At 44.9% G+C, this 27,758-nt stretch overlaps 1 protein-coding gene and 1 long non-coding RNA gene across 3 annotated transcripts in view; one reads left to right on the top strand and one right to left on the bottom strand.

Moving 5' to 3' along the window:
• The window catches only part of ASB18 (ankyrin repeat and SOCS box containing 18), a 64,812-nt gene that overhangs the window by 30,760 nt on the left and 6,294 nt on the right, over positions 1-27,758 (bottom strand). Inside the window, exons 2-3 of one of the 2 annotated variants that reach the window (XM_070618651.1) lie at positions 13,968-14,090; positions 10,312-10,579 (exon numbers count right to left, since the gene is read on the bottom strand). In XM_070618651.1, coding sequence (XP_070474752.1) covers positions 10,312-10,579; positions 13,968-14,090 — 391 coding nt within the window. The remainder of the gene's footprint in view (positions 1-10,311; positions 10,580-13,967; positions 14,091-27,758) is intronic. The other variant, XM_070618650.1, reaches the window with a different exon arrangement.
• LOC139083277 (uncharacterized) lies at positions 14,428-15,968 on the top strand. Its single transcript, XR_011539874.1, has 3 exons — positions 14,428-14,808; positions 15,005-15,108; positions 15,836-15,968. It is a non-coding gene; the product is annotated as an uncharacterized lncRNA (long non-coding RNA).

Here is a 27,758-nt window from a genome sequence, read left to right on the forward strand (position 1 = left end):
GAGAGTGCCTTTCTTGCCTTAAGAAGAGTCCTATTTCATTTCTTTCTGCCCAGATTTCAACCTGCTGGGTCTGAACTAGAAAAGAATTGCCCGGTGATTTTCTTCAATGACTTTTTCCACCTAAGATAAGTAGCTGCTTTCATAGGTCCCACTCTGGCTTATGAATTATTTTTTATTTAGTCGAATTGACACAACTGGGATGAAAAAAGAAAACTTGCACGCTTTTGACTAATATCTTCATGCAGGAAGCAAGTCCTTTTCACTTTTGTTTAAATCAAGACAGCTTTAGATGAGAAAAAGAATCAGGATTCTACTAATTGTTCTCTCTTTTTAATTATCTCAGAATTTAAAAAAAAGGTCAAGGAGAGGAGTCTGATAATAAACAGGGCGAGGCTGGCATGCAGGCTACGAACGGACGTGAAGAGAGTAACTTTACTGGAACTTTTCTTTTTGGGAAAATCTCTTCAAAAGGCTCCTAGATTAAAGCTCTGATGTGTCTTTTTGTGTGTTGAATTCTGAATTCTGAAGCTCGCCGGTTGGAAGGAAGCACAGATAATTTTTTTTTTTTTTTAATCCCAGGTGCTCAGAGACTCAAAGGTTTTAAAGTCCTGTACCCATGGTGAATTGCTGACTAAAAGGGGACGGAGCAGATCCGGGTCCCTAGGTGTGGAGACCATTGTCATCAAGAGTCAGAAAATGAAACGGCTCTGTATGTAGGTCAACGACCCCCTCTCTACTATAAGGTAAAAAAATTAAGGATGACCTAAAATCTACTATGTATAAAAAGATTCTGGAGAAACTAGCTCTTTCTTGTCAAAGTGATAATGTTTATACTACCCGAAGCCAGACCTCCTCGGAGTCTAACTTTAGGGGGACTCTTTAGAGCTGAAAAGCATGGTCGAAACCTCAAGCCCTTTCTGACATCTATTCATTTTTTATCCTTCAAGGTAGTGGGCTGTGTTATTATAGAGGTGTTCAATGGAATCTGCCAGCATTTTCCATTATAATCATCGATATCGAAGGGATCCGAAGTCAGCTGTTGCATAGTTCTGCCTGAACTTCTGGTGGTATTCATCACTTATCTTAAACTTTTCCCCAAACACCAGGATTTAAATGAGTCCGGGCTGTCAAATGAAATAGCCAGGAAGAAAGATTCACACAGAGCGACACATAGAGACAGAAGAGAAAATGAGAAGAAAAAGAAGAAAGGGGAGGAGGAAGAAGAAGACAAAGGAAAAGAGATTTTTAAAGGCCCCACTTTAATACAAAGACATTTTAAAAGCCCTTATTAAACAATGTCCTGGATCTGTATGATTTCTGAATTATCAACAGAAGCCAGGAAATTAGTTTCTATTGCACAGCACATAAGCTGAATAGCTCGAATGGGCTACACATACCTCAGTTCCTTATGAAATGCAAATATAAACTTGTTGGCTTCTCTTAAGGGCTATTGTCAGGACTCAAAATATTTTGTGCTCTGAGTAAGTGTTGCATTCTCATTTCTTAGTAAAAAGCAATATTTTCTTATATTGTAAGTGGGGAGTGGGAGCCCAAGGTGTGAAGCAAACTTGGTTTTTAAAACTCTTTCTATTTTAAAATTATTTTAGATTTACAGAAGAGTTACAAAGATAGCATGGAGAGTCCCCAAATACCCTCTACCCAGTTTTCTCTAAAGTTCACATCTTATGTTATTATCGTACATTTGTCAAAATTAAGAAATGAATGTGGGTAAAATACTATTAACTGAACTGCAAACTTTCTTTGGATTTCACCAATTTTCCTACTAATGTCCATGTTCTGGTCCAGGATCCAATCCAGGATACCATGTTGCATTTAGAGAACTTAATTTTGAACAAGAGAAAAGTAAATATAGACATGCTTTTTTCAGGGGTGGGAGGCATGGTGTGTTCCTAGACAAGAAATATCATCAAAAGGGTCATATTTTCCACAGAAATGGGAGTTATAATTGAAAGTTATATTCTTGACTAAGGATATCACAGCAAATAAGACATAGGTGACCAACAGATATGGAAATAAAGGAAAGAAACAACAACAAATCCCCATATTGATTTAAAATAGTGAAACACTGTTTCAATTTCCATAAAATAAACAAATTGATTATACCAGAGGACCCAGCCATTGCAGTCAGCACCTATGTAATTCTTACTATATGCTAGGTGCTCTTCTAAACATTTTCCCCATGTTAACTCATTTAATTCTCATAACTGTCTTATGTAATAGACTCAGGTATTACCCCATTTGACAGATGTGAATGCTGAGACACAAAGAAATTAAATAACTTGCCAAAGGTTGCATAGCTAGTAAATGTTGGCATTGAGGTCACCCTAGGCCTGAAATGTGGTAAAACAATACTGTAGCATATAAAATTGTATGGTATAGAAATATGATCAAAATTGAGTGCAATCAATGTACAACTGATTAACAATTTTTCCTGCTCCACCCCCCCCCCCCCCGGGTATCTAGAAAGACTTCTGCAATTGATTTGGTTGGTTATATCCTTAATAAAGCTGATATATCTTTTTGTCCTAGAAGTTTTCCAGTAGAAATCCATCTACCCACACCCCCAATTTTTCCACGCACATAGTATATTCTACACATTTCTGTCCCAGTCCTAGCACGTATCATTACCTTCCTCTCTTCTACAACTGCAAGCATCTTGAGAGCAGAGACCATGTCTAATGCAGCACAGCCCAGCACCTTGTACAGTTCAATAACTTGCAGGAATGGAATCATTATTGGTTGATCTTGGAGCTGTGCTTTGCAAAAACAGACAGAATTTCTATAATTTTGTCATCAGATGGCAACTTTGTACACCAGCAAATCCTCTACCAGATGAGTCAAGAACAGAAATTGGAAGTTAAAATGAGGTAGAAATTAATCTCATGTTGAATGATTGGAAAGAACCTTCCCATAGAAAGTGGAGGATGCCTGCAGTTGATGAAATGGGTCACAAGGTTTGAACGACGTGATTGGCAAACACTGAATTTCTTGACCTCTCATGGGGCCTCTGGGCTCCCAGATTGGGGCACAGTGAAGGGGACCCAGGCAGAGCCCTGTGGGCTCTTAGAGTTGAGGAGATGGAGATGGGAGAAGGGAAGCCAAGGTGGCTAGAGTCTGTGGGGCAGAGTACTGGAGCGGGGATCTTCAGAGAGAAAGAACTCTGCAGAGGGTCCCCTTGAGTATTCAGTTCAGTACTGATGGGTGTATGTGTGTGAGGAAACTGCTAGGACTGGGGAAATAGCCATCTGAAAGGATTAGAGGGACTTGTGCCCATAGTGTGCATGGGTTCAGGAAGAGTGCGTGTTCTCAACAACCAGGGTGTAAAACTTCATAAATAATGGGGCATGGATTAGAGTAACTAAGAAGGGTGTTGTCTCAGTAGTGGGGAAAATTAACCTTAGACTAAATCCTGCTCTGTTTTTGCCTAACAAAGCTTAAAAGCAAGACCTGAAAGGATCAAACTATTCCCAGATAACTTTACATCCCAGAGCAGAGATCAAGAATATTGATGGGGGGCCAGCTCTGTGGCCGAGTGGTTAAGTTCGCGCGCTCTGCTGCAGTGGTCCAGGGTTCGGATCCTGGGCGCAGGCATAGCACTGCACGTCAGGCCACGTTGATGCAGCGTCCCACATCCCACAACTAGAAGGACCTACAACTAAGATATACAACTGTGTATGGGGGGGTTTGGGGAGATAAAGCAGGAAAAACAAAAAAAGATTGGCAACAGTTGTTAGCCCAGGTGCCAATCCTTAAAAAAAAAAAAAAAAAGAATATTGATAGGAATACACAAAAATGTCCAGCAGCCAATGAAATAAATGAAAAGAAAAAAACTCAATCAGTTAAAACTGACTCAGATGATAGAATTAGTAAACCAGGATATTAAAATAGTTATTATAACTGTATTCCATATGCTTGAGAAGCTACAGGAAAGACTGAACATGATAAGTAATGACAATGGAAGATAAAAAAGACCTAAGATTGGACTTCTAAAGTTGAAAACTATCATGTCTGAGAAGAAAAATACACTGGATGAGATTAATAGCAGATTAGATATTTCAGAACAAAAGATAATAATAGAGGGAAAAAAATTTAAAAATCTAACAGCACATCAATGAACTGTGGGAACAACTTCAAGTGGTGTAACATACATGCAATTGGAGTCCCTGAAGGAGAGGAGAGGATTGTACAGAAAAAAATATGAAGAAATAATTTCCAGCAACTTTCCAAATTTGATGACAAGTATAAGCCCACAGATACAAGAAACTCAACGAATCTCAAAGACAAGAAAAATGAAGAAAACTACATCAAAGCACATTGTTATCAAATTGCTTAACACCAGTGATAAGAAGAAAATCTTAAAGCCAGCAAAAAGGACATTATGTACAAAAGGACAGAGATAAAGAGGATAGAAGATTTCTCATAAAAAATGCAAGTTAGAAGATAGTGGAGCCATGTGTCTAAAGCAAAGAAAAAAAAACCGTGTCAACCCAGAATTCTCTACCCAGTAAAAATACCTTTCAAACACTCAGAGGAAATAAAGACTTTTTCCAACACGCAAACACTGAAAGAATTCACCACCAGCACACCTTCACTGTACGAAATGTTACAGAAAGGCCTTCGAGCAGAAAGAAGGTGATGCCAGCTGGAATCTTTATCTTTACGAAGGAATGAAGGGAACTGGAAATGGGACCTACATGGATAAACATAAAAACTTTTTTTCTTCTTATGTCAATACATTTAAAAGATAATTGACTGTTTGAACAAAAATAATATCAATGTATTATGGGACTTATATGCAGAAGTAACATGTGTGATACCAACAGCACAAATGCCAGGAGGAGAGAGTGGAAGTATACCATCATATAATTTTTATATTATATGTGAAGTAGTATACTGTTACTTGAGGCCAGACTGATAAAGCAAAGATGTATATTATAAACTCTAAAGCAACTACGGAAATAAAACAACAAAAAGTTATATATAATAAGCCAAAATGTGGAATCATGAAAAATACACAATTAATAAAGGAGAAGGCAGAAAAAGAAGAAAAGAGAACAAAGAATGGATGAGACAAATAGAAAAAAATAGCAAGATGTTTCATTTGAACCTAACCATATACAAATAACATTAAATGTAAATGATCTAAACACCCAATTAAAAGGCAGGGACTATCACATTGGATAAAAAACAAGACCCAATTATAATCGACACTTGACCCAATTGACCTAATTGACACTTATGGAACACTTCCAACGATGGCAGCATACACATTCTCTTCTGGTGCACATGGAACATTTACCAAGATAGAATACATTTTGGATCATAAAATAAGACTCAAAAATCAAAAAAGAAATGAGAAAGTATTTTAAACTGATTGAAAGTGAGAATATAATATATTAAAAGTTGTGGGATGTAGCTAAAGGAGTATGTAAGGGGACATGTATAGCACTAAAAGACTATATTAGGAAATAAAAAAATCATCAAATCAATGCCATTAGCTTTCATCTTAAGAAACAGAAAAAGAAGAGCAAATGAAACCCAATGTAAACAAAGAAAGGAGGACAATGAGGATCACAACAAAAATCAATGAAACAGAAAACAAAAAATGAAAATCAATGAAACTGAAAGCAAGACTGATCAGGGAAAAAAAATAAGACATAAATCCCAATATTATGAACGAGAGTGGTGATATTACGACAGATTCTACAGCTATTGAAAGGATAATAAGGAACAACATTATGCTAATAAATTCAACAACCTAGATGAAAGAGATAAATCTCGTGAATGATAAAAACTATCAAAGCTCGCTCAAAAGAAATATCCTGAGTAGGAGCATAGCTATTAAAGAAATTCATACTTAAAAACTTTCTGACAAAGAAAACTCCAGGCTGAGACAGCTTCATTGATGAATTCTACCAAACATTTAAGGAAGAAATAATAACAATTTTACACAACCTCTTCCAGAAAATAGACGAGGACGGGACACTTCCCAACTCATTTTTGAAGCCAGCAAATTACTTTAATAACAAAACCAGACAAAGACATTACAAGAAAAAAACTACAGATCAATACCTTTCAAGAACATAGATGTGGATATTTAAAAATTTTCAGCAAATCAAACCCAACAATTTATAAAAAACAGTAATACTCATGACCAAGTGTGGTTTAATTTCAAGAATGCAAGGTTGGTTTAACACTTGAAAATCAATCAATGTAAATAATTATAATAACAGTCTTAAAAACATACCATATGATTATCTCAATATATGTAGAAAAAGCATTTGAGAAAACTTAATATTCATTTGTCATAAAAACCCTCAGTGAAGTAGGAATAGAACGGAGCTCTCAATCTGAAAAAGGTCATCTACAAATAAACCTACATCTAATATCATACTTAATGGTCAAAGATTGAATGCTTTTCTCTAAGATCAGGAATAAGGAAAGTTGTCTGTTCTCATTACTTCTATTAAACATTACACTGGATGTTCCATCTAGTGCAATAAAGTAAGAAAAAGTAATACAGGACATCCGTATTAAAAAAGAAGCAAAACTGTGTTTATTCTCAGATGACACGATTGTCTACATAGAAGTTCTATGGAATTTACAATAGGCTGCTAGAACAATTAGTGAGCTTAGCAAGGTTGCAAGATACAACATCAGTATACAAAAATAAATTATTATCAATTTTATATAGTAGCTACACACAATTAGAAATTTAAATAAAAAATACCACTTATAAAAGCATCAAAAAATAAAAACTTAGGGATAAATCTGACAAAATATGTGCAAGCCCTGTATAGTGAAAACTGTAAGACACAGCTGAGAGGAACTAAGACCTAAATAAATGGAGAGCTTTACTAGGTTCACGGGGTGGAAGATTCCTGGATATTTTTATCATATCAGTTCTCCCCAAATTGATCTACATATTCACAGCAACCTCAGGCAAAACCCAGCAGGCTTTTTTGTAGAAAATGACACACTGATTTTAAAATTTATGTGGAAATGCAGAGGCTAGATTAGAAACAACTTTGAAAAAGAAGAACGATGCTCGAGAAGTTATACTACCTGACTTCAAGATTTCCTAAGAGCTACGGTATTCAATACAATGTGATATTGGTGTCAAAATAGACAGATCAATGAAACAGAATAGAGATACAGAGGAATGGCTTTGCCATGGAGTCCTGGCGACATTTTATATATCCCCATAGGTCACACAAATACCCTTGAACTACTGCTGATCAAAGTCTTGTCAGAACACCCTGTGATACACCTGGATGGAAGGCTTGTAAGGACCTGCTATAAGGCCATTGTCCACTCACTTCTCTGTCATGAGACAGTTTCTCATTACCTCCTGGGTTCCGATGAGGTTTGGGACTTCCTGCCTTGCCCCTCTTAGAAGAGAGCTGCAGGCTATAAAACCGCTCAGCTGAAGTCTAGATTTGGCTTCTCAGCGACACAGCATCTTACAACTCACACTGCCATCATCTGGCCCCCTTTGTTTGGGTGTTGTCCTCTGTGGTGTGTGGGACGAGGACCAGGAGGAATTGGCACTTTTAGCTATTCTCCTTTTCCCTGTTTGTGTGAGTGATGAATGGTCTGAATCTAAGAGTGGCTCCTTGGGTCTTTATCAGCTGAATCAGGCAGACCTTGCCTTGTCTTGTGTGTACTTGACAAGAGGGTCCAGAAATAAGCCCATACATATATAGTCAGTTGATTTTCGACAAAGCCACAAAGGCAATTTAGTGGAGAAAGGAAAGGCTTTTTGACAAATAGTGCTGGAACAATTGGAAATCCACGTGCAAAGGGGAAAAAAAAGCTTCAGTTGATATGTCACACCATATGCAGAAATTAATTCAGTTGTAGACTGAAATGTAAAATACAAAATTATTAAATTTCTAGAGGAAAACATAGGAGGAAATCTTTGTGACCCCGGGGTCATGCAATGACTTTTTTAAGGTACAATAACCCAACACAGTCCCCTAAGAAAAAAGTTAATCAGCTGGACTCCATCAAAATTAGGAACTTCGGTTCTTCAAAAGACACTTTTAAGAGAAGAAAATATAACCCAGAAACTAGGAGATAATATTTCTAAATCATTTCTGACAAGGGGCTTGTATCCACAATATATAAGAAATCCCAATTATTTAAGAAGAAAGTAAACAACTCCAGTTTTTAAAATGGGCACAAGACTTGAACAGGCATTTCACTAAAGAAAATACGTGGATGGCACATAAGAATGTGTAAAGATGCTCCACATCACTTGCTAGGGAAATGCAAACCGAAACTACAGTGGGATATTTCTACACAGCTATAGAATGCCTACAATTAGAGAGTGACCGTACCAAGTATTAGTGAGCATGCGAAGCAGTTAGAACACTCAGATGCTGCTGGTGGGTATGGGAAATGCTCCAACCACTTCGGGAACCAGTTTGGCAATTTCTTAAAAGGTTATCTTTTCATCATATCATATGAGCCAGCCACTCCAGTTCCAGGTATCTATCCAGGAGAAATGAAAGTGTAGACCCACAAACAAAGGCCGGTACACAAATGTTCATAGCAGCTTTATTTGTAAGAGCACCAAACTGGCAACAATCCGCTGTCTTTCTCCATTTGAAAGAATGAACACATTGTGCTTCCCCCTACCGCGGAATACCGCTCAGCATGGAAAAGGCGTGAATGAAGGAAACACACAACCACATGGTGAATCGCAAAGTAATTACCTTGCGTGAAAGAAGCCAGACAAAATAGAGAATTCTAGCAAATTTGGACTAAACTGTAGTGACAAAAAGCAGATCAGTGGGATAATGGAGAAGGGGAGCGGGAGAGAGAACAGTGGGATGGTTTCAGGAGCGGGTACCTATCTCCAGAAGTATCAAATTGCACACTTGAAACACCTGCAGCTTCCTATATGTCAATTACGCCTCGGTGAAGCTGCTTTAAAAAATGTATTGTTAGGACATTGTTTCCTTCAGTCACTCTCAAGATGCTTGGTGGTCCATGTGACTTTCTGAGTCCCCCCTCTGAACTCAGGCGATATTGGTAGGTGATGTCCTGCCTTGGTCACTAAGAGCCCAGTAGGCCCCGTCTGCCCACACTTAACATGGTGGTTTTATTTTCATTTGATCCTCACCTCAGAGATAGAAGGCCAAGAAATTATAACCCAAGGGCAAGGACTAGAGCATTTTGACTCAAGAAATGTCAAGACGACACAATGCAAGCTGAGAAACGCAAACATAAATCCTGTGCAATGACACAGTGGCCCTTGCCGTCTCTCCCGGGACCTACTGCACCCCGTGGGGACAAACACTCTTCAAGGACAGCGCAGGGCTGGACGTAGAGCTGCAGGACTTCCAGGACCCCAGCTCCTGCGAGGGCGGTGGGCTGGGCGCCCCCGCGAAGGCCGGCACAGCTCGGCTTCCTGGTGGGACTCCGAAGCCCCGCCCGAGGAGCTAACCATTTATGTCACACTGTGACAATTATTCTGCATAAAATTATCATTAAAAACCCTAATTTTTCAGTCTCCAACCCCGCCAGTGGCCTTTTAGCATTCTTCTGCGGGCCGGTGATCACCCGGCTCATTACCGCGGTGTGGCGCCTCCCCCCTCCGCTCGCAATCAAGCGCTAATTACACCCGTCCGGGGGCCGGGGCCGATCCAGGACCCGCCCGGGGCGTGACGGGGTCTGCGGCTGGGGTCTAGGGGTTCTGGGTCTGGGTCCCGAGGCGGGGTCCGCGCACCGGGTGAGGGGGGTTCAGGGTCTGGGTTGGTTGCGGGTGGGATGGGCGGGGACCAGGATCAGGGCTCCAGGGTCCAAGGTCTGGGTCTGGTGGTGGAGTCGGGTAGGGACCAAGGGCGGGTCGGGGTCCGGGGCCTGCGGCCGAGGGCAGGGCCGGGAACTCGGGTGGAGCGGGCGCTGCGGCCGCCGCGGGGCTCTGATGGACGGCGAGGGCCGTGATGTTGGCCGAGGTGGGGTCCCGGGTCTGGGTGGGGTCAGGTGGTGGGAGGTGTCAGGGTACTGGCGGGGTGGGGACCACGAGGTCTGACAGCAGAGCCTGGAGGTGAGGTCGGGGGTGGCCAGGTCCTGGAGCGGTGACAGAGGCCGGGTCTGGGTCTGGGAGGGATCAGGGCGCGGGGGATGTCGGGGTCCCAGGAGGAGGCCAAGGCGGGGTCCAGGGGTCGGGGATGGGGCGGGGGCCGCGGGTCGGGGAAGGGGGGAGGAGTCTGGAGGCGGGGGCCGGCGCGGAGGTGGCGCGCTCCCCGGTCGGTGGCCGAGGCCGGGGCTGTGCCTTACCCGAGCGAGGCGGCCGTGCGGCAGAGATGCAGAGGCGCCAGGCCCTCGGCGCTGAGCAGGTCGGGGTCGGCGCGGTGCTGCAGCAGCAGCTGGGCGCAGGCCGTGTGGCCTCCCAGGCAGGCCTCGTGCAGGGCGCCGCGGCCGCCGGGGCTGGCGTCTGGGTCGGCGCCGCGGGCGAGCAGGTGGCTCACGCAGGCCGTGTGGCCGCGGGCTGCCGAGATGCACAGGGGCGTGGTGAGCTCCCGCTTGTACTCCAGGGTCCAGAGGCCTGAGGGGGGTTGGGGGGAGAGGTTAGATGAGTGGGTGGTACCCGTGGAGGGCAGTGTCCATTAAGGCTGAAATAGAATGAAATCGTCTCGTAGAAGTAGGTACCAGATGGGAATGTACCGAGATATACAAAGTGGGATCCAGCTAGACGCACGGATGAGAGAGAGAGAGGGCGAGGCCCAGGGACACGGAGGTGAAAAAAACTCAGAGAGGGGCAGAGAGATCAAGGGAAAACAGTAATGCAGGAAGATGGGAGAAGGAGAGTCACATGTACACAGAGAGATGGAGCAGAGAGACATCGAGAAAGAGACAGAGATGGAGACAGAGAGAGAGAAAAGAAATTTAAAAAGGAAATTGACAAGGCCAAAACTGAGCCAGAAAGATTTCAGGGTGGCGTATGCAGAAGCCAGAGGGTTTTTCCAAATATGGGGTGACTGGGGGCTTAGGGTAAGATTTGAAGATTTAAAAAGCTGACCAGGCAGCGTGGACCATGGGAAAATCACTGTGAAATTTACGTTTTCCAGGCTCTGAATTAGGGGCAGCTGGAGGGCAGAAAGTGAGCTGCGGATTTTTCTGGAATCCAGCTCTCTCTTGTCAAGCCCTGAACTCACCCCTTTATCGTTAAGAGGAGAAGAAAACAGACAAAACAAACTGAAGCGCAGCCCCAAGGTTGCTCAAGAAAAGCACTCAAAGTTTAGTCCTCTTGGAAGTGGCTGAGTTTCAGAAGCGTGCTTTGATGTGCTGGTCCACATTCAGCACAATTCTGGTTTGTGTCTTTGCGCTTTTTAGGGTTTTGTGTGTGTGTGCGCGTGTGTGTATAGGGTTGCTTTTTCTTGAGGGATGAATGGAGCGGGTGCTATCCATTTTACTTCTCTGAAAACTTTGGGCTTTCAAAAGGCCCGTGGAAGGTTGTTAGCGGCCAGGAGCGCTCGTGGAAATGGGGGAAGCAGTCCCTGGTGAATACACTTCAAGGGACAGGATTTCATATGGCAGGAATGACTTCTGATAATGATGGAAGAATCGATCCCATGGCTGTAATGAGCTGCAGAGGGGACCCTTTTCACAGGCCACCTCCTTCCGGGGACCCATGCTGAGCAGTTTTGAAAGACCACTCGTAATTGCCTACCTGCACGTGGTGCAGAGTTCCAGCCTGCTCCGCATCCCCAAGGCCCAGCATGGAGGTGGCTGCACACCCCGTGGGGAATGAGGGGGCCTGTCGTCCCGGTGATGGATGGTAGTGGCCAGAAGCCCTGGGGACGTGGGCCTGCATGCATTCGGGCTGCCCTTCCCAGTGAAACCCGGGTCTGATTTGGAGGGGGAGGATGGATACAGTCCTCGATGATAGCAATAACCTACATTCCTGCAGGGGCCAGCTCCTGTTTCTCGATTCTTCTTATTTTCCTGAGACTTACTGGGGGGCAGGAAGGAGGTGCTGTAGTCTCCGGGACATGCTAAATCCCCAGTCCAACTCCCCTGACCCTCAGCAGCTCTGTTCACCCACCCTGGATTCCCAAGTCTTCCCATGGACTGATGGAAAGGGGTCACAGTGGGCATTAGCTCAGCCATAGCTTAGGGCCAGCACCCTTGTCCAGGTCCAGGAAGATGGCAATGAGCTCCCATAAGTCCATCAGGAGAACCCGGGTTCTGAGGCAGCTCTCTGCATCGGAAAGCCTGAAACAAATTCTTATAGTTCCCAGCCCCTGGTCCCGGTTCTGCCACCAGGAGGAACCTGGATATAGGCTTCTCCCCACATGGTGCATCCCTCTACCCATCAGCTCCTCGATGCCAGCGCTCTCCTTGGCCTGCGAGCTGGGTGGGGCCAGGATTCCATCATGGATGTGATAGTGAGGGGCTGGCCACTGTGAGCCTGCTGGGTGTAGCCCCTTCCCCAAGGCTTCCTTCAGGGGAAGCTGGAATTGGTCACTAGGAAGTTCTCACACGAGAGAGAGCAGAGCACGTGGGGCTGCTGCTCCCAAACGAGGTCTGGTCCTTTCTGCTCTTGGGCAGGGGTTGAGCCGAAAGAGCAGAATCCAGCAGCCCTGAGCACTGTCCACCCTCTCTTCCTAGCCCGCACCGAGGCTGGGGGCCAGTACTAGCTCTTGGGGTTGCCCTTTCCTTGGTAACAGCTCACGTCCTTTCATTGTCATCTTCCTGTCATATAGGTGCACCACAGGAAAAGAGCACACTTAGGGGTGGAAAGATTAAGGAAGAAGAAAGGAAGGCTGGGAAATATGTGATTAAAAAAAAAAACCACGTTAATCGAGCATTTAAACAGTTGGCAATCTTGGTTGAATCATCACACAGCCCTTGGAGGAAGATGTGCGCCCCTGGGGGGACAGGTGAAGGAGAGGAGGTCCAGGAAGGCTCTGGGATGCCCTCCACTGGGAGGTGGTGCGGCCCGGACCCAAACTGCATTTTCTTTCCTCGAAGCCCCTGCTCATCACTGCTGCTCCGCCTTTGACCGCGATGTGGGTTTGCTCCCTCTCCCAGGGTGAGGTATAAACAGAACTGTGTCAGTTCTTTGGAAATGGTCCTTCCACATTCTTTGCCTGCCAGGGCTCACGAGTCAGGGACACAGGACACTGGCTGTTGGCTCACTGACCACGGAATCTCGAATCCTCTTGGTCTGGAAGGGCTGCTGTGGATTCCAACACATGAACACTCTTGGTAAACGTGTTGCATCTGGACACACTGGGGGAAGGGTGCCCAATGCAGAATGCCAGCCAGAAAGCCCTGGCTGCAGCCTGGTGGTCAGCAAGTCGATTCATCCCAGGTGGGGGCAAGGGGGCATCTCCGCTTGAGGGGTCTGCTTGCCTGCCCATCACACAGCGACCGTGTTCAGGTGGCAAGAACACACTCAGACATCTATGACTTAAGGACCTCTGGTTTCTTCCCCCCATCTCCCCCATCCTCATGCTTCCCCAGTTTCCAGGAGGAGCAGCTCCTGAGAGCCGTCCCTCTGTTGATGCTGACTGGGCCCCAGCCACCTCGCTGTAGCTGTGGTGTTCTCGGATTCATAGAAGGACCTTGCATGGAGCTGCACGCCAGGAGCCTGCTCCAGGCACACTCGAAGGAGAGAAGTTCCTCCTCCATCTCCCACCTCCCTGCCTGCCAGATGCAGGCACTGGCAGATCAGCACCCAAACCAATGCTCTTATAAAGACAAGAGGCACGTCCAGCATCAGTTTGGCTTTTCCAATTCGATCCCTCACATCCATCACCTACAACCCCAAAACTCATGCAAATCAAATTTCATTTATAGACGCTGTTTGCTCGCATATGTTAAATGCAGTGTCTACGGGAGCAGTCTACACACGGGAGCTATACGTTCACAGGAGTGTTAGTAGCTCCTGAAAAATAAATAATTGAGCTTTAAAGGAGTGAGGGTACCTGATGGGCCAAACGTGGCTGTAGATTTCACCTGCCACTCCATCTCATCCTTCTTGATCTCAAACACCACGTTGGCATCCTGGAAAAACTGGTCCATGAGGGGCTTGAGGCGGTCCAGGTTTCCTGTGACCAAGGCAGCGTGGTACTCCAGCACTGGGGACCCGGCACTAGCTTGAGGCTCTTTGTCCATCTTCTGAAAGATCTGAAGCTTTCCCCTCACTGGCTCTGGCCGTCTCTCCATTGCAATGCCGCTGACTTCAGAAAAGTTCTTCAGGAAGGGGAAAGATGGTCTTATGGAGTGAGAGCTATTTCTATTGTCATTACTCAATTGTCATCCAGTTGGGGCTCAGCGGTGGTGTATTTATAACTCCTGTGGGCTCTGATGTGATAATGGTTACTTGATATGACCAGTGTCGCGTGACCACCGAGACACTGAAGTGCCAGCCACCCCCGTGATTACACAGATTTGAACTCCAGAGACAGACACATCTGTACATCTCCAAAACAGCTCTCCACAGGATGAGGGCAGACACCCTCGAGTAGGCGGGGCTTTTCTTTCCTGCTCCGTAGGGGGTCTTCTTGCTTTTAGCCCATCACTTTCTCTGCTGCGGTGACCGCTGGTGGTGGATGTGCATTCTGAAGGCTGTGTCAGCTCTGAGGATGCACGAGGGAGACCCCGCTGGATGCTGCAAACAACCAGGCTGTGCAGGAGAGTCCCTGGATGGGAGGCTCCTTGGGGCCGACCAAGGATTCCCAAAGACATCATCCGGGGTCCCTGGTGGCCTGTGAGCTTCTTCCAGTGGTGGAGAACTGATCCCAAAATGCACATCTTTTGCTGAAGGTGAGAAATGCCACTTCATTTATTTATTTTTTAATGAATGGTCACAGCTCTTCATTAGTAACCTACTAGTTTCTTGGTACACTTTAGTTCGGGGCTTTATTATATTGTGTAAAATTAAGGAGGTCATTTTTTCTTATAACATAGATAATACACAATTCTCATATCTTTTTTCCAATTCTTGTTTTTCCCCTACTAGGAAGCTGGAACGGGCCAATGTAGTTGGGTTACAGGATCCCTTGCCGTGTCCATGTGAATTACAATTAGAAAAAGCGACTAGGAGCTGGCCTGGTGGCGCAGCGGGTAAGTGCGCACATTCTGCTTTGGTGGCCTGGGGTTCGCTGGTTCGGATCCCGGTTGCGGACATGGCACTGCTTGTCAAGCCATGCTGTGGTAGGTGTCCTACATGTAAAGTAGAGGAAGATGGGCACAGATGTTAGCTCTGGGCCAGTCTTCCTCAGCAAAAAGAGGAGGATTGGCGGCAGACATTAGCTCAGGGCTAATCTTCCTCAAAAAAAAAAAAAAGAGAGACTAGATGCTAGTGGGAGGAAGGGGGGTCAGGAGGGCGCTGCCTGGACGGGCAAAGGGGAAGCAGCGGAGCTCACGCCTGGGACAGTCAGCACAGAGATTCCCAAGCGACATGCGAATAATAGTAGCCACCGTCCATGCAGTGCCAGCGTTAACCCTGGGGACCCAGGGGATCCCGTCACTACGTGGTGTTGCAATCAAACAGCATGAAGACAAGAGGCAAAAAGTCTTGAAGTCAAAGAACAGGTTCATGAGGCAGCACCCTCTTATTCACAGCTGAACCTCTTAAGCAATCTATTTTCCCATGTCCCTCTGTCAATCTCCTCGGCACCCCAAAGCCGTCCTGTGACTCGCCCCTCCTCTCTAAGCCCCCCTGAAGCCTGAGCAGGCTGTCTTGTTGGCCCTTTAGTTTGAAGGGTAACCTTGGCCCCTGGGGGGCCCCACTCACTGAGATTTTCCACAACAAAGGGGGGCCCAGTAGAGTACGCTTCATCTTCTTCAGAAGGGGTACAGAGGAAGCAACCCAAGTGCCCATCAACACGTGAATGGATAAAGAAGATGTGGTAATATATACAATGGAATACAACTTAGCCATAAAAAAAGACAAAGTTGTGCCATTTGAGACAACGTGGATGGACCTTGAGGGCGTTATGGTAAGTGAAGTAAGTCAGACGGAGAAAGACAAATGCCATATGATCTCACTTATATGTGGAAGATAGACAAACACACACATAGATAGGGGAACAGATTGGTGGTGACCTAAGGGAAAGGGGGCCAGGGGAGGGTGAAAGGGGTAAAGGGCCATATGTGTATGGTGAGAGATAGAAACTAGACTTTTGGTGGTGAACACAATGCAGTCTATACAGAGTCAAAATATAGTGATGCACACCAGAAATTTACGCCATGTTATAAATCAGTGTAACCTCAATTAAAAAACCAAGCCAAACCAAAATAAAAAACAGAAGAGGTAAACGGTGGAGGGGAAATTGACTCACTTATAATTTAACAAAGATGTGTTTTCCCCTTGATTATAGACCTGATTTGCAGGCATAAATGTATGTGCACGGACTGACCCAAGGCCTCGAGGTTTCCCCCAAATGGGAAAACCCACATCTGCTCTACAGACTGGGCTGCAGCGGGCGCTCGGATGGGAAGGGCGTGGCCGTCTGTCTGGCCATCTGTGATGCCTTCATGCAGGAGATAAACAGCATCGACCGTGCCTCAAAAGCTAAAGGACTCGCATTGGTGAGAGTGTAGGTCTGGTGGGTGGCTCGATCACTACCTGAGCTGGCTGTCACAGGGCCATGGGTTTGTCTTCACCATTGTCTGACGCCTGGGCTGAGGCTGAGGGCAGAGGATACAGAAGGGCCTGGAGGCTCAAGGGGCTTGGGGCTCAGGACGAGCTGCGGGAGGAGGCTGCTGCCACCGGAGCATCCCTTGCAAATGATTCTCTCCTGGGTCGGGGGTGGGGGGGCCTTGCAGGTGGGCACCCTGGTGCCTTTTGCAGAAGAGGAAGCTGGGACTCAGAGATTCAGATAACCTTCTCAATCCTGAGGTGGTCAACACCCAAACCCCTCACTGTGAGTACAAGTGTTTCCTACCTCGTCTCTCATTGTTGTCGTTGAGCATGACACACTTTAGCACAGGAATCTGCAGTCCCCTGATGGTGCCTCAGTGTCGCAGGCCTCCAGGTGTCTGCATATGCTGTCCCCTCTGCCTGGCATTCTTATTTTCCCCTGGTCACCTGGCCCCTCTCAGTCATCAACACTCAGCTTCATTTCCCTTCACTTCCATGGCTGGTCCTCATGTCTGTACTCACACCCTCTCCATGGTGCCTGTCACATGGCTGGTTACTTGTCTGTGCCCCTACTTGACAATGAGCTTCTTGACCATGAGCTTCTGCTTCTTCATCTCCATGGGGTTCTTAGTACCTAGAACAATGTTTCACGTACAACAGGTCCTCAGTGCAAATGGTTGAAAGGATGAATGGATGGGTGTCTTTGAAATTTGCTCAACCACATTTAAATTCCTCAGTGGCTCTTCCTCTTTTTCTTAGCCTCTGCTGCCTTATTCCCTTAGCGAAGACCATTGCGGTAACCTGGAGTTTTGGCTGCCCAAGAGCAGGGACCCAAATGCTCAGAGTGGGGTTCCACCTCAGATCTGTGTGCTTCCCTGCACAGCCCACCTTCCCCGATGTGTAAAGATGCCTTACCAAGTTTCATAAGAACACCTTGTCTATTGTATGCTCCATGAGGACCCTTTAAACCTCGGTTCACAGGTTTTAAAGTTGATCTCCTTTGTCTCCATCGGCAGCAGCAAAGACAACATGAGTGTCATCGATGGAACAGCAGAGATGTTTTCAAGGGCTCACTGTGTGCCTAAAACAGTCCTGGGTGCTGTGGAAAATGCAGGGGTAAGGAATATACAGACCACACTTGCAAGGAATGTGCAGCCTTTATCAGACCTAAGAGGCGTGAGCGTACAGAAAATGACGAGCAGTGATGCTATGGGGACCATTTCCCTCATCAGATGGACACGAGAATCAAGTCAGCTGCTCCTCCCCTTCATTTGCATATTCCGCAGTTGCTCTGCTCATTTCAGTAGCAATGTTAATTCTTTGGATATCTCATTTCTCTAGGCACAGCCATTTGCCATGTTATTTTTCTGACTGTTTTTAATTAGATACATTTCTGAAGGACTTATTCCTCACAACTATGATATGATCCAACATGAGCTTGAGCTTCACTTTATACTGCAGAATTCTTCAGTACCTGATATATTTTGTTGTGAGTTATCTTTTTAAAAAATTATTTTATTGAAGTCATATTGGCTTATGGCATTGTGTAGATTCCAGGTGTACATCATTATATTTCAGTTTCTGTATAGACTGCATCGTGCTCACCACTAATAGTCTAGTTTTCATCCGTCACCATACATATGTGTCCCTTTACCCCTTTCACCTACCCTGCCAACCCCCTTCCCCTCTGGTAACTACTAATCTGTTCTCTTTATCCATGTGTTTGTTTATCTTCCGCATATGAGTGAAATCATATGGCGTTTGTTTTTCCTTTGTCTGGCTTATTTCACTTAACATCATACCCTTAAGGTCCATCCATGTTGTCGCAAATGGCACAATTTTGTATTTTTTTATGGCTGAGTAGTATTCCATTGTATATATACACCACATCTTTATCCACTCATCCGTCAATGGGCACTTGGGTTGCTTCCACGTCTTGGCTATTGTGAATAATGCTGTGATGAACATAGGGGTGAATACATCTCTTTGTATTGTTGATTTCGTGTTCTCTGGATAAATAGTGTCATGGGTTATTTTTAAAAGGGGTGGGGCCCTGGAAGTGAGTCCAGGAATAGGAGCCATTCCACCCTGCGTCCTGTGCTAAATTTAGCTTTCTCAGCGTTATATTTGTCAACAGTGCACTGAATATCCAAGCTTGATTTCAGTGGGTAGGCAGCAGTAGTCCAGAAGCAGACTTGGTCCTTTGTGAGAGCGTTAAAAATAGCTCATGGTCGACAGCATTGGTTTCACAAGTAGGACACGTAGATTACTACAGGAGCACGGCAGAGGTGTCTTTCTTTCTTTCTTTCTTTCTTTTTTAAAGAACAAGAATAGCTGTATGTGTGACTATTACATTAAAAAACAAAACAAAACACAACCAGAAACTCTACAAACACCTGTAAGCCGGTCGAATCATTCAATAAGCATTTATTGAATGTTATGTGCTAGGGTATGTTGGTAGGTTTTGGAGATTCAGAGATGAAAAAAATACAATAATCCTACCCTCAAGGATCACACAGGAAAAAACAGTGACCAGAGGACCCCGAGACACTGGAGTTCTTCAGTCTTCCTTCCCACCAACTGAGTGATGTCCTTTCGTTATAAGTCAATAATATTGTTTCCTGACCCCGCCCTCTTGGTTGGGCTCCTTCTCGCCTGCTCCACACTGCTTGCTCCACAATTCTGCCCATCCCTCCCTTGCTTGGGTTAAGCCATTTTCACCTCATTTTTATCATCCTCCTCCTTCTCAGCTTAGTCAAAGCCAACGCATAGCCTTTGAGATACCACTAAGATCTTATCTTCCTGCCTACTTCAGATCGTATGAAAACCCAGCTTCTTCCAAGAGTGAATTTGTGTATGAAGGTGCTGAGCAAGTGTCAAAATCTTTGAGGAATTTTGATAAAACAGAAGAAGGACCAGAAGACCAGAGCTTTAGTTTTCAAATAGGAAAAGAATTTGATTCCTCAAAACCTGAATTGACATCAGTCCTGGGCAAGATCCCTAAATGGATTTTAAAAAGTAATGGCCTGGAAATATTTGAAAAAGGGAGTGGGGACATTTGGAGCTCTGTGAATCACTAGGAACAAGTCAGGATGGGTAACCCATTTTCCTTCGTGAGATGGTTATTTCATTAATATGTAGAGGGGATGTAGGCATGGTGTGTATATTACAACCTGCAATGGAAGGTTTCAAGAAAATCTTCTAGAAAAGATGGAAAAAACGTGGGTCTTTCTTTAGGAAAATCTTGCTAAAAAATTCAAACTGGAGAAATGATACACACGGTGCCTGTAGAGCAGTGGTTCAAACCTTGGCTGTAAAATGGAATGACCTGGGTAGCTTTAAAAAAACACTGATGCCCAGGGGCTAGCCCCGTGGCTGAGTGGTTGGGTTCACGCGCTCTGCTGCAGGCGGCCCAGTGTTTCGTTGGTTCGAATCCTGGGTGCGGACATGGCACTGCTCATCAAACCACGCTGAGGCAGCGTCCTACATGTGACAACTAGAAGGACCCACAACGAAGAATATACAACTATGTACCGGGGGGCTTTGGGGAGAAAAAAGGAAAAAATAAAATCTTTAAAAAAAAAAAAAAAACACTGATGCCTGGATCCCAACCTGAGAGATGCTGGTGTAATGGGATGGGGGGTGCTGTCTGAACATCAAGACTGTTGGAAACCTCCTAGGTACTTCTAACATGCAGCCAAGGTTGACAACTACTGCTGCAAACTCTGTTTTCAGCCTGATCCTGTACAATATGCTTATTGATGATTTGAGTAAACGTATGGACAGGTGGGTATCAAATTGGTGGATGACACAGAGCATGACACAATCAGGATTCCAGAAGATCTCAACAAGCCAGAGCGATGGGCTGACACAATCAATGCCCCAAGCCAACATGGAAACCCCAGGCACAGAGGATCCTGTTGTCCTCATGACTCAAGGGGCTGAAAGTACCACGCGCTTCTGGGGGTCTCCCCACTTCTGGCACTAGAAATTTTTCTCTTTTGCTTTTAAGCTCAGAGGTTAGTGGTGCTATGGATGTGTGGATGTTTATACACAAATTTAGGTGGCGTAAAGGCAGCAAGTTATTTGACATTATTTTCAAACCTTCAGAGCAGATCTGTAAAGAGTAACTTGTTAGGTGTCAGCTTAAGTTCTCCCACTCCTTGGGACCCTTGGCTTTGTAGAACCTGGAGTCCCCCATGGAATCCCAGATGCACCTGTGCTTTGCCTCCTGCTGCTTCCCTGACCTCTGAGTTTGCTCAGACTGTATGTTCTGCCCTGCCCTCACACTGGGGCACAAAATGAGCTCCAACTTTTCTTGGTTGGTTGGTGTGCTTTCAAGCTAGCCCACGAACAACATCACTTTGCGAGTTTGACAGCTATGGTGAAGATGCGAAGGGGTCCAGCACAGTTGGCATGGTCTTATTCCACCTCTCTCCTCCATCTTCCCTTCCTTTCTGTCTGGTGCAACCATTAAAATCCTCCCTCTTTCCCTTTCCGTGTGGTTCCATGCATTCTCAGGCCCTGCCAGTTTCCACTTCTGCTCCAGGGAGCTGGTCCAGGAAATTCTTCTGAACAAAGCAACACCCTTCTTGAAAGAGAGGGATTCTGAGGAACATGATTTTGTCCAAATTAGTACGTTTCATATTTTTAGTTCTTCAGAAGAACTGTCAAATGGGAACTATTTGATGGAGGAACTTCATTTGCAGAGGTGGACCATTTCAGAATACTAAACAAATTTAATTGCAGTGGTCTTTTATTACATACTGTAGAGTGAACTTAGGAAAAGAAAGACAAAAATTCAAGTAGGAGAAGATACCCAGCTTTTACCTGGATGACTGAGCAAACAGACTAACTCTCTCTAACGACTAGCCAGGTAGTCAACGGGATTTGAACATAATTTTGCAAAGAATAATTTTGAGACAAATTATAAGCATAACCTTTTGTCCACAGGAGACACAAAAACTGGTTATCCATACCGAGTGTTGTAGCGTGGGTAGCTAAGAAGAGGGAGTTCTTCCCTTTGGATCGAAGGAGATGAAAAAGTAAAATCTACCTGGAAATTGTAATGAGATATACAAATGGTAGTCTTTGAGTGAATGGTTGTTATTTTCAAGTGATATTGCGGTGTTCGCATCCTGCCATTGAATTGACGAATGCTTTTCCTTTCCTCAGAAACGTCTAAGGATGAGCTCTACTGGTCCTCAATCCAGCTGAGCCCAAATGTGAGTTGGGTGGGTTTTATGCCAGGGTCAGCCTATTTCTCTCTGTCAGCGACTTTCCGTACGTTCAGGCCACGAGGTACAGTTTCCCAGGCTGCAAGACGCCCAGCCATGTCCTTGTGTTCTTGGGGAAAGGCAAATGTGCTGATTCTTTCCCAGACTATTGGACAAATGCCTTGCTTCCTTCTGGGGCCAAGTGTCCATGTAAACGGACAAGCTAGGGCAGGAAGTCATTCCCCTTGTGGAGATGGAGAGATTCTGAGCACTTTCTCAAATACGCCAATGTATGTTGTTACCCTGGTCAATTTCGAGCTTCCTATATGAATTGTGTGTATAAATGGCCGTGTACTAAATTAATCGGACCCTGGGATACTAACATGGCTACCATCTGAGCTCGAGAGGACCAGGTCTCACAGTGGATTTAATTTCAGATCATTTTTTTGGTCCTCATTCTCCCTATTTAATTTCTAAAGGCCACTCCTCCTTCGTTCCCGCTCCCTACAGTTTTTTTAAATTAAAAAATTTGTTTTTAAAAGAATAAGCTGGGCAGGTGTGTAAGACTCTGCCTTTAAGAGCTCCAGGACACGTCCACCCTCCACCAGAGTGAGTCACACAGGCATTCATACCAAAAATGTCAAAGTATCTGCACCTTCTCTCTGAATACCAATGTCAGTACAGCACACCTCATTTAACAAAACATTAAAACATTTCACTTCCTCAGATCAAGTCTATCTATTAATAATGACTTAAATTGTCTGTACTGATTTCACATTCTTAAGAAATCTCATTCCCATCATGTGGAAGAACACAATGTGGGGGGAAAAACACCTCGCCAACTTATTTTCCTGACATTGCTACCCAGCCTCGTGCAGATCGTGCAAAACAACAAAGTGACTTCTCGTGATGGATGCGATCTTACGCAAAGGTCAAGTGTTGCTTTCATCGATAGCTCAGGAGGGCTTTTTTGGAAGCTCAGAAACAAAGGTGCCCTTGAGTGCTGCCTAGCCACCGTGGTTGAGTGTGGAACAGAGCAGCCGGATCCTCAGCATGCACAGCCGCGAGTAAATAGCCCTGGAAGGACATTTATAGACTCCGGGGATGGTGCTGGAGAGCATATCATTGAAGCTTTCTCTGATAAAGGTGATGAAGCTTCTTTACGACTGTCATGGGGATTTAATTACATGATAAAATTGCAGCTTCTGCCTCTTGAGACAAATTGCATGTTAAGACTGATTGTTTTTTATGAATCTCACACAGGGAGCAAAATACTTCTCTCTTGAAGTTGGTGAGGTCTGATTGTTATGCCCTGTCATCCTTTATATCCCTTCCAGAAGTGAGACGTTTCCTGAGCCTGCAGTGGAGGAGAGAGGGCTCCTGGTGGCCTCTCCTGGTTGTTTTGCAGCTCTGCATAGAGCAAAGTGAGGCTGGTTTTGTCTGATGGACTTAAAGTTCACTTTACTTATTTTACTGTTGGCAAAAATTGAGAACTTTGATCTTCCAACAGAAAGGCAGTAAAAAGACATCATAAGAAATAGAAATGACTATCGAACATATATATAACATCCAATTCTACAAATTGAAAATGCAAATTAAAATAATGAGGTTTTTTTTTTGCCTATCAAATTGTGAAAGGTTTTTTAAAAATCAAGTTTTGGAAGAATTTAGTGATGTTCTCATAGTTTGCAGGCAGAAGCATAAATGTCTATACAATTTGGAAATATTCTCTATTGTGTTGACACTTACAGCTCATTTTTCTGGTACTAGCAGCCTATGCAGCCAGAGTTGAAATATTTGCCTTTAGGAGTGTGACATTTAGTGGGAAAGACAGAAATACATTTGCTAAATGGAGGTCCAGGTAATATGATGAGAAAGCATCAAGTAAGATATTAGAGTGACAGGAAGTAGCGATAAGACAGGCTCTCTCCACAGGTGGCATCTGAGCAAAACAAAGAGGGCGCTGAAGGGTATGGATGGCTCGTGTCCCCTTGAGGGTGTCTGTTTCGTCCTCTCTCCCTATGGCTTGGAGGAGCGGCATCCTGTTTTTCTGGGCTAAGCAACAGGCAGGTGTCACCAGCCTCAGGGCTTTGTTGCACGGGGCCAAGGGTGCAGGCTGTAAGGCGGGTGTTCAGGAACCCAGGCAGCAATCAGGCAGGCGGGGGGGGGGGGGGTCTGGCGAGGAAACAAGAGGTGACAGCAGGTTTGAGGGACCAGAGCCCAGGTGAGCAGCAGAGCCTGGGCCCTTTGGTGGACACAGAGATGTGCTGCCCAGACCCCACACTTAGGGAGGACTTGTCACCCCAGCTGTCAGCTCCCTCAGGGTCTGCCTGGGCTTCAGAGAGGAGCCTCCTCCAAGAATACCCTTCCTGAGCAGCAGATACAGTGACTGACCCAGGTGGGGGTAGAATCGTCCTGCCATTTTGACCGGGTGTGGGAAAACTGTGGCACATGCGTCAGCTCCAAGCCTCCCCTGGGGCCTTGCCAACGCACTGTGGGCGTGTGTCACAGATCAGCTTCCTCTCTGCCAATCTGGCTTTTCCCCCTGTCCTTCACAGGTGTTGATCCCCAGCAAATAGCCTGCAAGGCAAACGCCACTCAGCATCAAGATGTGAGCCCTGAGGCTCCTAGGGCACCTGGAAGGGCAGGTGGGCATGCTGTCAGAGCAGGTGAAGACAGGGGAGCAGAGAGATGGCCTACGCAAAGGCCAAGAAAGGTGAAAGGGACTCACAGTGTCATTGAGGCATGGTTTGGACCAGAGATTCTCAATCATCTGAGGGGAAGGACCAGGGAGTTTTCTTTTGGTCCCAATTTGTCACAGACTGATTCTCTTTTGAAATACAATTAAAATTAATTACAAGAAAAAAATAAAATGGAAAAAGACATATAATTACAAGTCCAGCGATGTGTGTTAACTGTCAAATTGCATCCATGTTTCTAAATGCTTACTGTAGATTTCCACGGCCAACACTTTGTGGAGCAACACCTCCCGCTGCACTCTGAGTGGCACCATTAATGAGCAGAGTCACTGGGGTATAGGATGGGTGAAAGGATGCTGGGAGAGATAGTGGGGTGGGTTAGCTCATAGCACATCATTTAGGTCCTTGGACATCTGCTATAAAATTGGAACTGTACATTGTTGGTCAAGGGTCACCAAAGTTTATCTGTAAAGTGCCAGATAGTAAATATTTTATGTTTTGTAGGTAATAAGGTCTTTGTGGCAACTACTCAGTCTGCACTGTAGCACAAAAACAGCCATGGACAATATGTAAATGAATGAGCATGGCTGTGTACCAATAAAACTTTATTTATAAAAACAGGCAGCTGGTCCTCGGGCCATGGTTTGCTGACCTTCTCTGCAGGCAGTAGAAAACCATTGCAAGCTTGTGGGAAGGAGAATTACATGCACCTCCAACATGAAACTGTTATTGTGTCCTTCTTCCTTTGTACCGTTCCCACACCTTTCTCACTTGAATGAAACCTGTTCTTTATTCTCAGGGCAAACTTGACTCAACAACCATCAACAGAGCATCCAGGTACCCAGGCACGTATTTGACTCCTTTCTTTCCTGTCTATCCTGCTTCAGGTTTGCTAAACTTCTTGAATCTGTAAATTTGTGTCTTTCATCACATTTGGGAAATGCTCCTTAATTATTTCTTTAAATACTTTTTATGCTCCATTCTCTTTCTCTTCTCTTTCTTGGGGTCCAGTTGAATAGATTAGGCCTCCTATATTGTCCCACAGTCTCTGTTCATTTTATTTTCAATCGTTTTACTTTCTGTACTTCAGACTGGATCTATTCTATTGATCTGTTTTCAATTCACGTGAAGGAAGATTCTGTCATGTTCAACCTGCTGTTAAGCCCATTGTTGGCTAGAACAAGGCCAGTGCTAGCTTCAAGGGAGGAGGGGAAATGTATTTTTTTTCCAGCTGGGCACCTTTGGGACTTTATTGGTAAAGAAGGAAAGGAGAGTGGGTGTGTAGTAGTTAGCCATGTTCCCTGGCACCAGTCTTTCCACCTCTATCCTTCCTACATATGTAAGAGTTTTTTGTTTTTTCCAAATTAAATGATCTCATTCCATTGCTGCCTGGCTCCTCGGTGCCTTTCCAAAGAAGTGTAAACACCTATGTCTAGAATTTATGGCCTCATGCAATACAGTCCCAACTTATTTGCCTGGGTTTTCCTCTTTGTCCTCTAGTTTACATACCCCAATTTCCAGGGGGGTCCTGCTTCCCCGTACAAGGTGGCATGCCCCTGTGTGCTCACGTTTGCTCATTCTGCTCCCTTTACTTGGATTCCCTTTCTTTCAATCATAGCCTGTCAAGAACATGTTCATTTTTCAAAGGCCCAGGTTTTTAGTGTCTTCCATATGCTACGTGTTCTGTTAATATTTGTTATATACCTACTGTGTGCCAGCATATGGTGACTAGGACAAACCCAGTCCCTGTTCAACATCCACTTGTTGAATTTGGTATTAGAAAATGATGGAAATTGGGATTGAGAAGTGGAACCAGGCTGTAGACAGGGTGTTTGCCATTTCTAATTAGTTCCTTCAGCATGTTTATTTCCTAAGCTTGCACACCATTGCAGGAGCCATCGTTATCTGGAAAGGTAGAAAGCCTCTTCACTATTATCCTCCGTTCTTTTTGTTCTTTCACAATTCTCCAGTGTGCTTGGGAGTGAGGCTAATGGAAGTATGTCATCAGCATACATTATTTCTTTATTAGCCTGTTTCTCAATTTTGATTCTGAAAATATCCTGATTTAGTCTAATTGCAATTTCACTGCGTTCCACAGGCAATGACGGTTCATACTGGGGGGAGCTGAGACGTGACCCGGTTGAATTTTTCTTCCTGCCCATATGCTTTGAAGCTGGACCATTAGCTCTAAGGCATGCATCTCATCTCATCAAAGTGATTCAACCTGCTTCTGGGGAAAAAGGAGCCTAGGGTGTGTGTCCGGTAGGAAGCAAAGGAATATTTTCATTTTAGGTCGTGGGAGACATTTTTCTGTATCTAAAGGAAGGGCTGGTGCTGGAGCCGTTTTATCCCTAAATAATTTAACTAGATTCAAAGATAATCTGATGTTATTGTAGGAAAGTGTATTTCTAATAAATTCCACTTGATCTGGGTGAATCAATTCAGGCAGCGCATAATTGAGTCTGTTAGCAAGGACTTTAGCAAGAATTTTGCAATCAGCGTTAATTAAGAAGATGGGACAATAATTTGTGCATAATTCCGGATCTTTTCCTGGCTTGTGAATCAAAGTAATAAGAGCAATGCTGCGGCTGGTGGTGGGATAGTGTCATTAGGTGCTGATTTATAAGTACTTAGAAAGGTTTAATTTCATTTTGCTTCGAGCAGGGTCCCCCTGCCCCCACATTCTCATCAGGGTGTGCAGTTGAGACGGCACAGCGCTTTCCTCTCTATCCTTCTCTGTCTTCGCTGACCTTCTGCCTCCCATTTCTGTTTTTATTCTGCAGCCGAGCACCCCACTCATTCGTCCATATTTTTTCTTAATACTTTTGCTGAATTATTTGAAGTCGAGGACTCCATGCTATTGATGTTGTGTGTGCGTGTGTGTATGTGTGTGTGCATGCATGTGTGTATGCGTGTGTGTGTGTAATGTCAAGTCAAAGCATTGCACACAGCTTCAACGAGGAAATTTTTTGTAGATCTTCCTGCAACATGTCTCTGGGTGGGCAAGCATCAAGAGCCCTTGACCACAAGTCAGGAAACATATCTAGTTTACACGCTGCTCCTGACTGGCTATTGACCAGGAAGGGAACAAACATGAGCCTCCGTGTCTAGGTGTAAAATACAGGTGTAGGATGAACTCCAGGCATCACGGAATGCCAGGAAGAGCAATGGATTTATACCTCCTACTAGCTGTGAGACCTCAGGCATGTCACT

Source organism: Equus przewalskii, chromosome 5 (assembly GCF_037783145.1).
Source record: "Equus przewalskii isolate Varuska chromosome 5, EquPr2, whole genome shotgun sequence".
Lineage (NCBI taxonomy): Eukaryota > Metazoa > Chordata > Mammalia > Perissodactyla > Equidae > Equus > Equus przewalskii.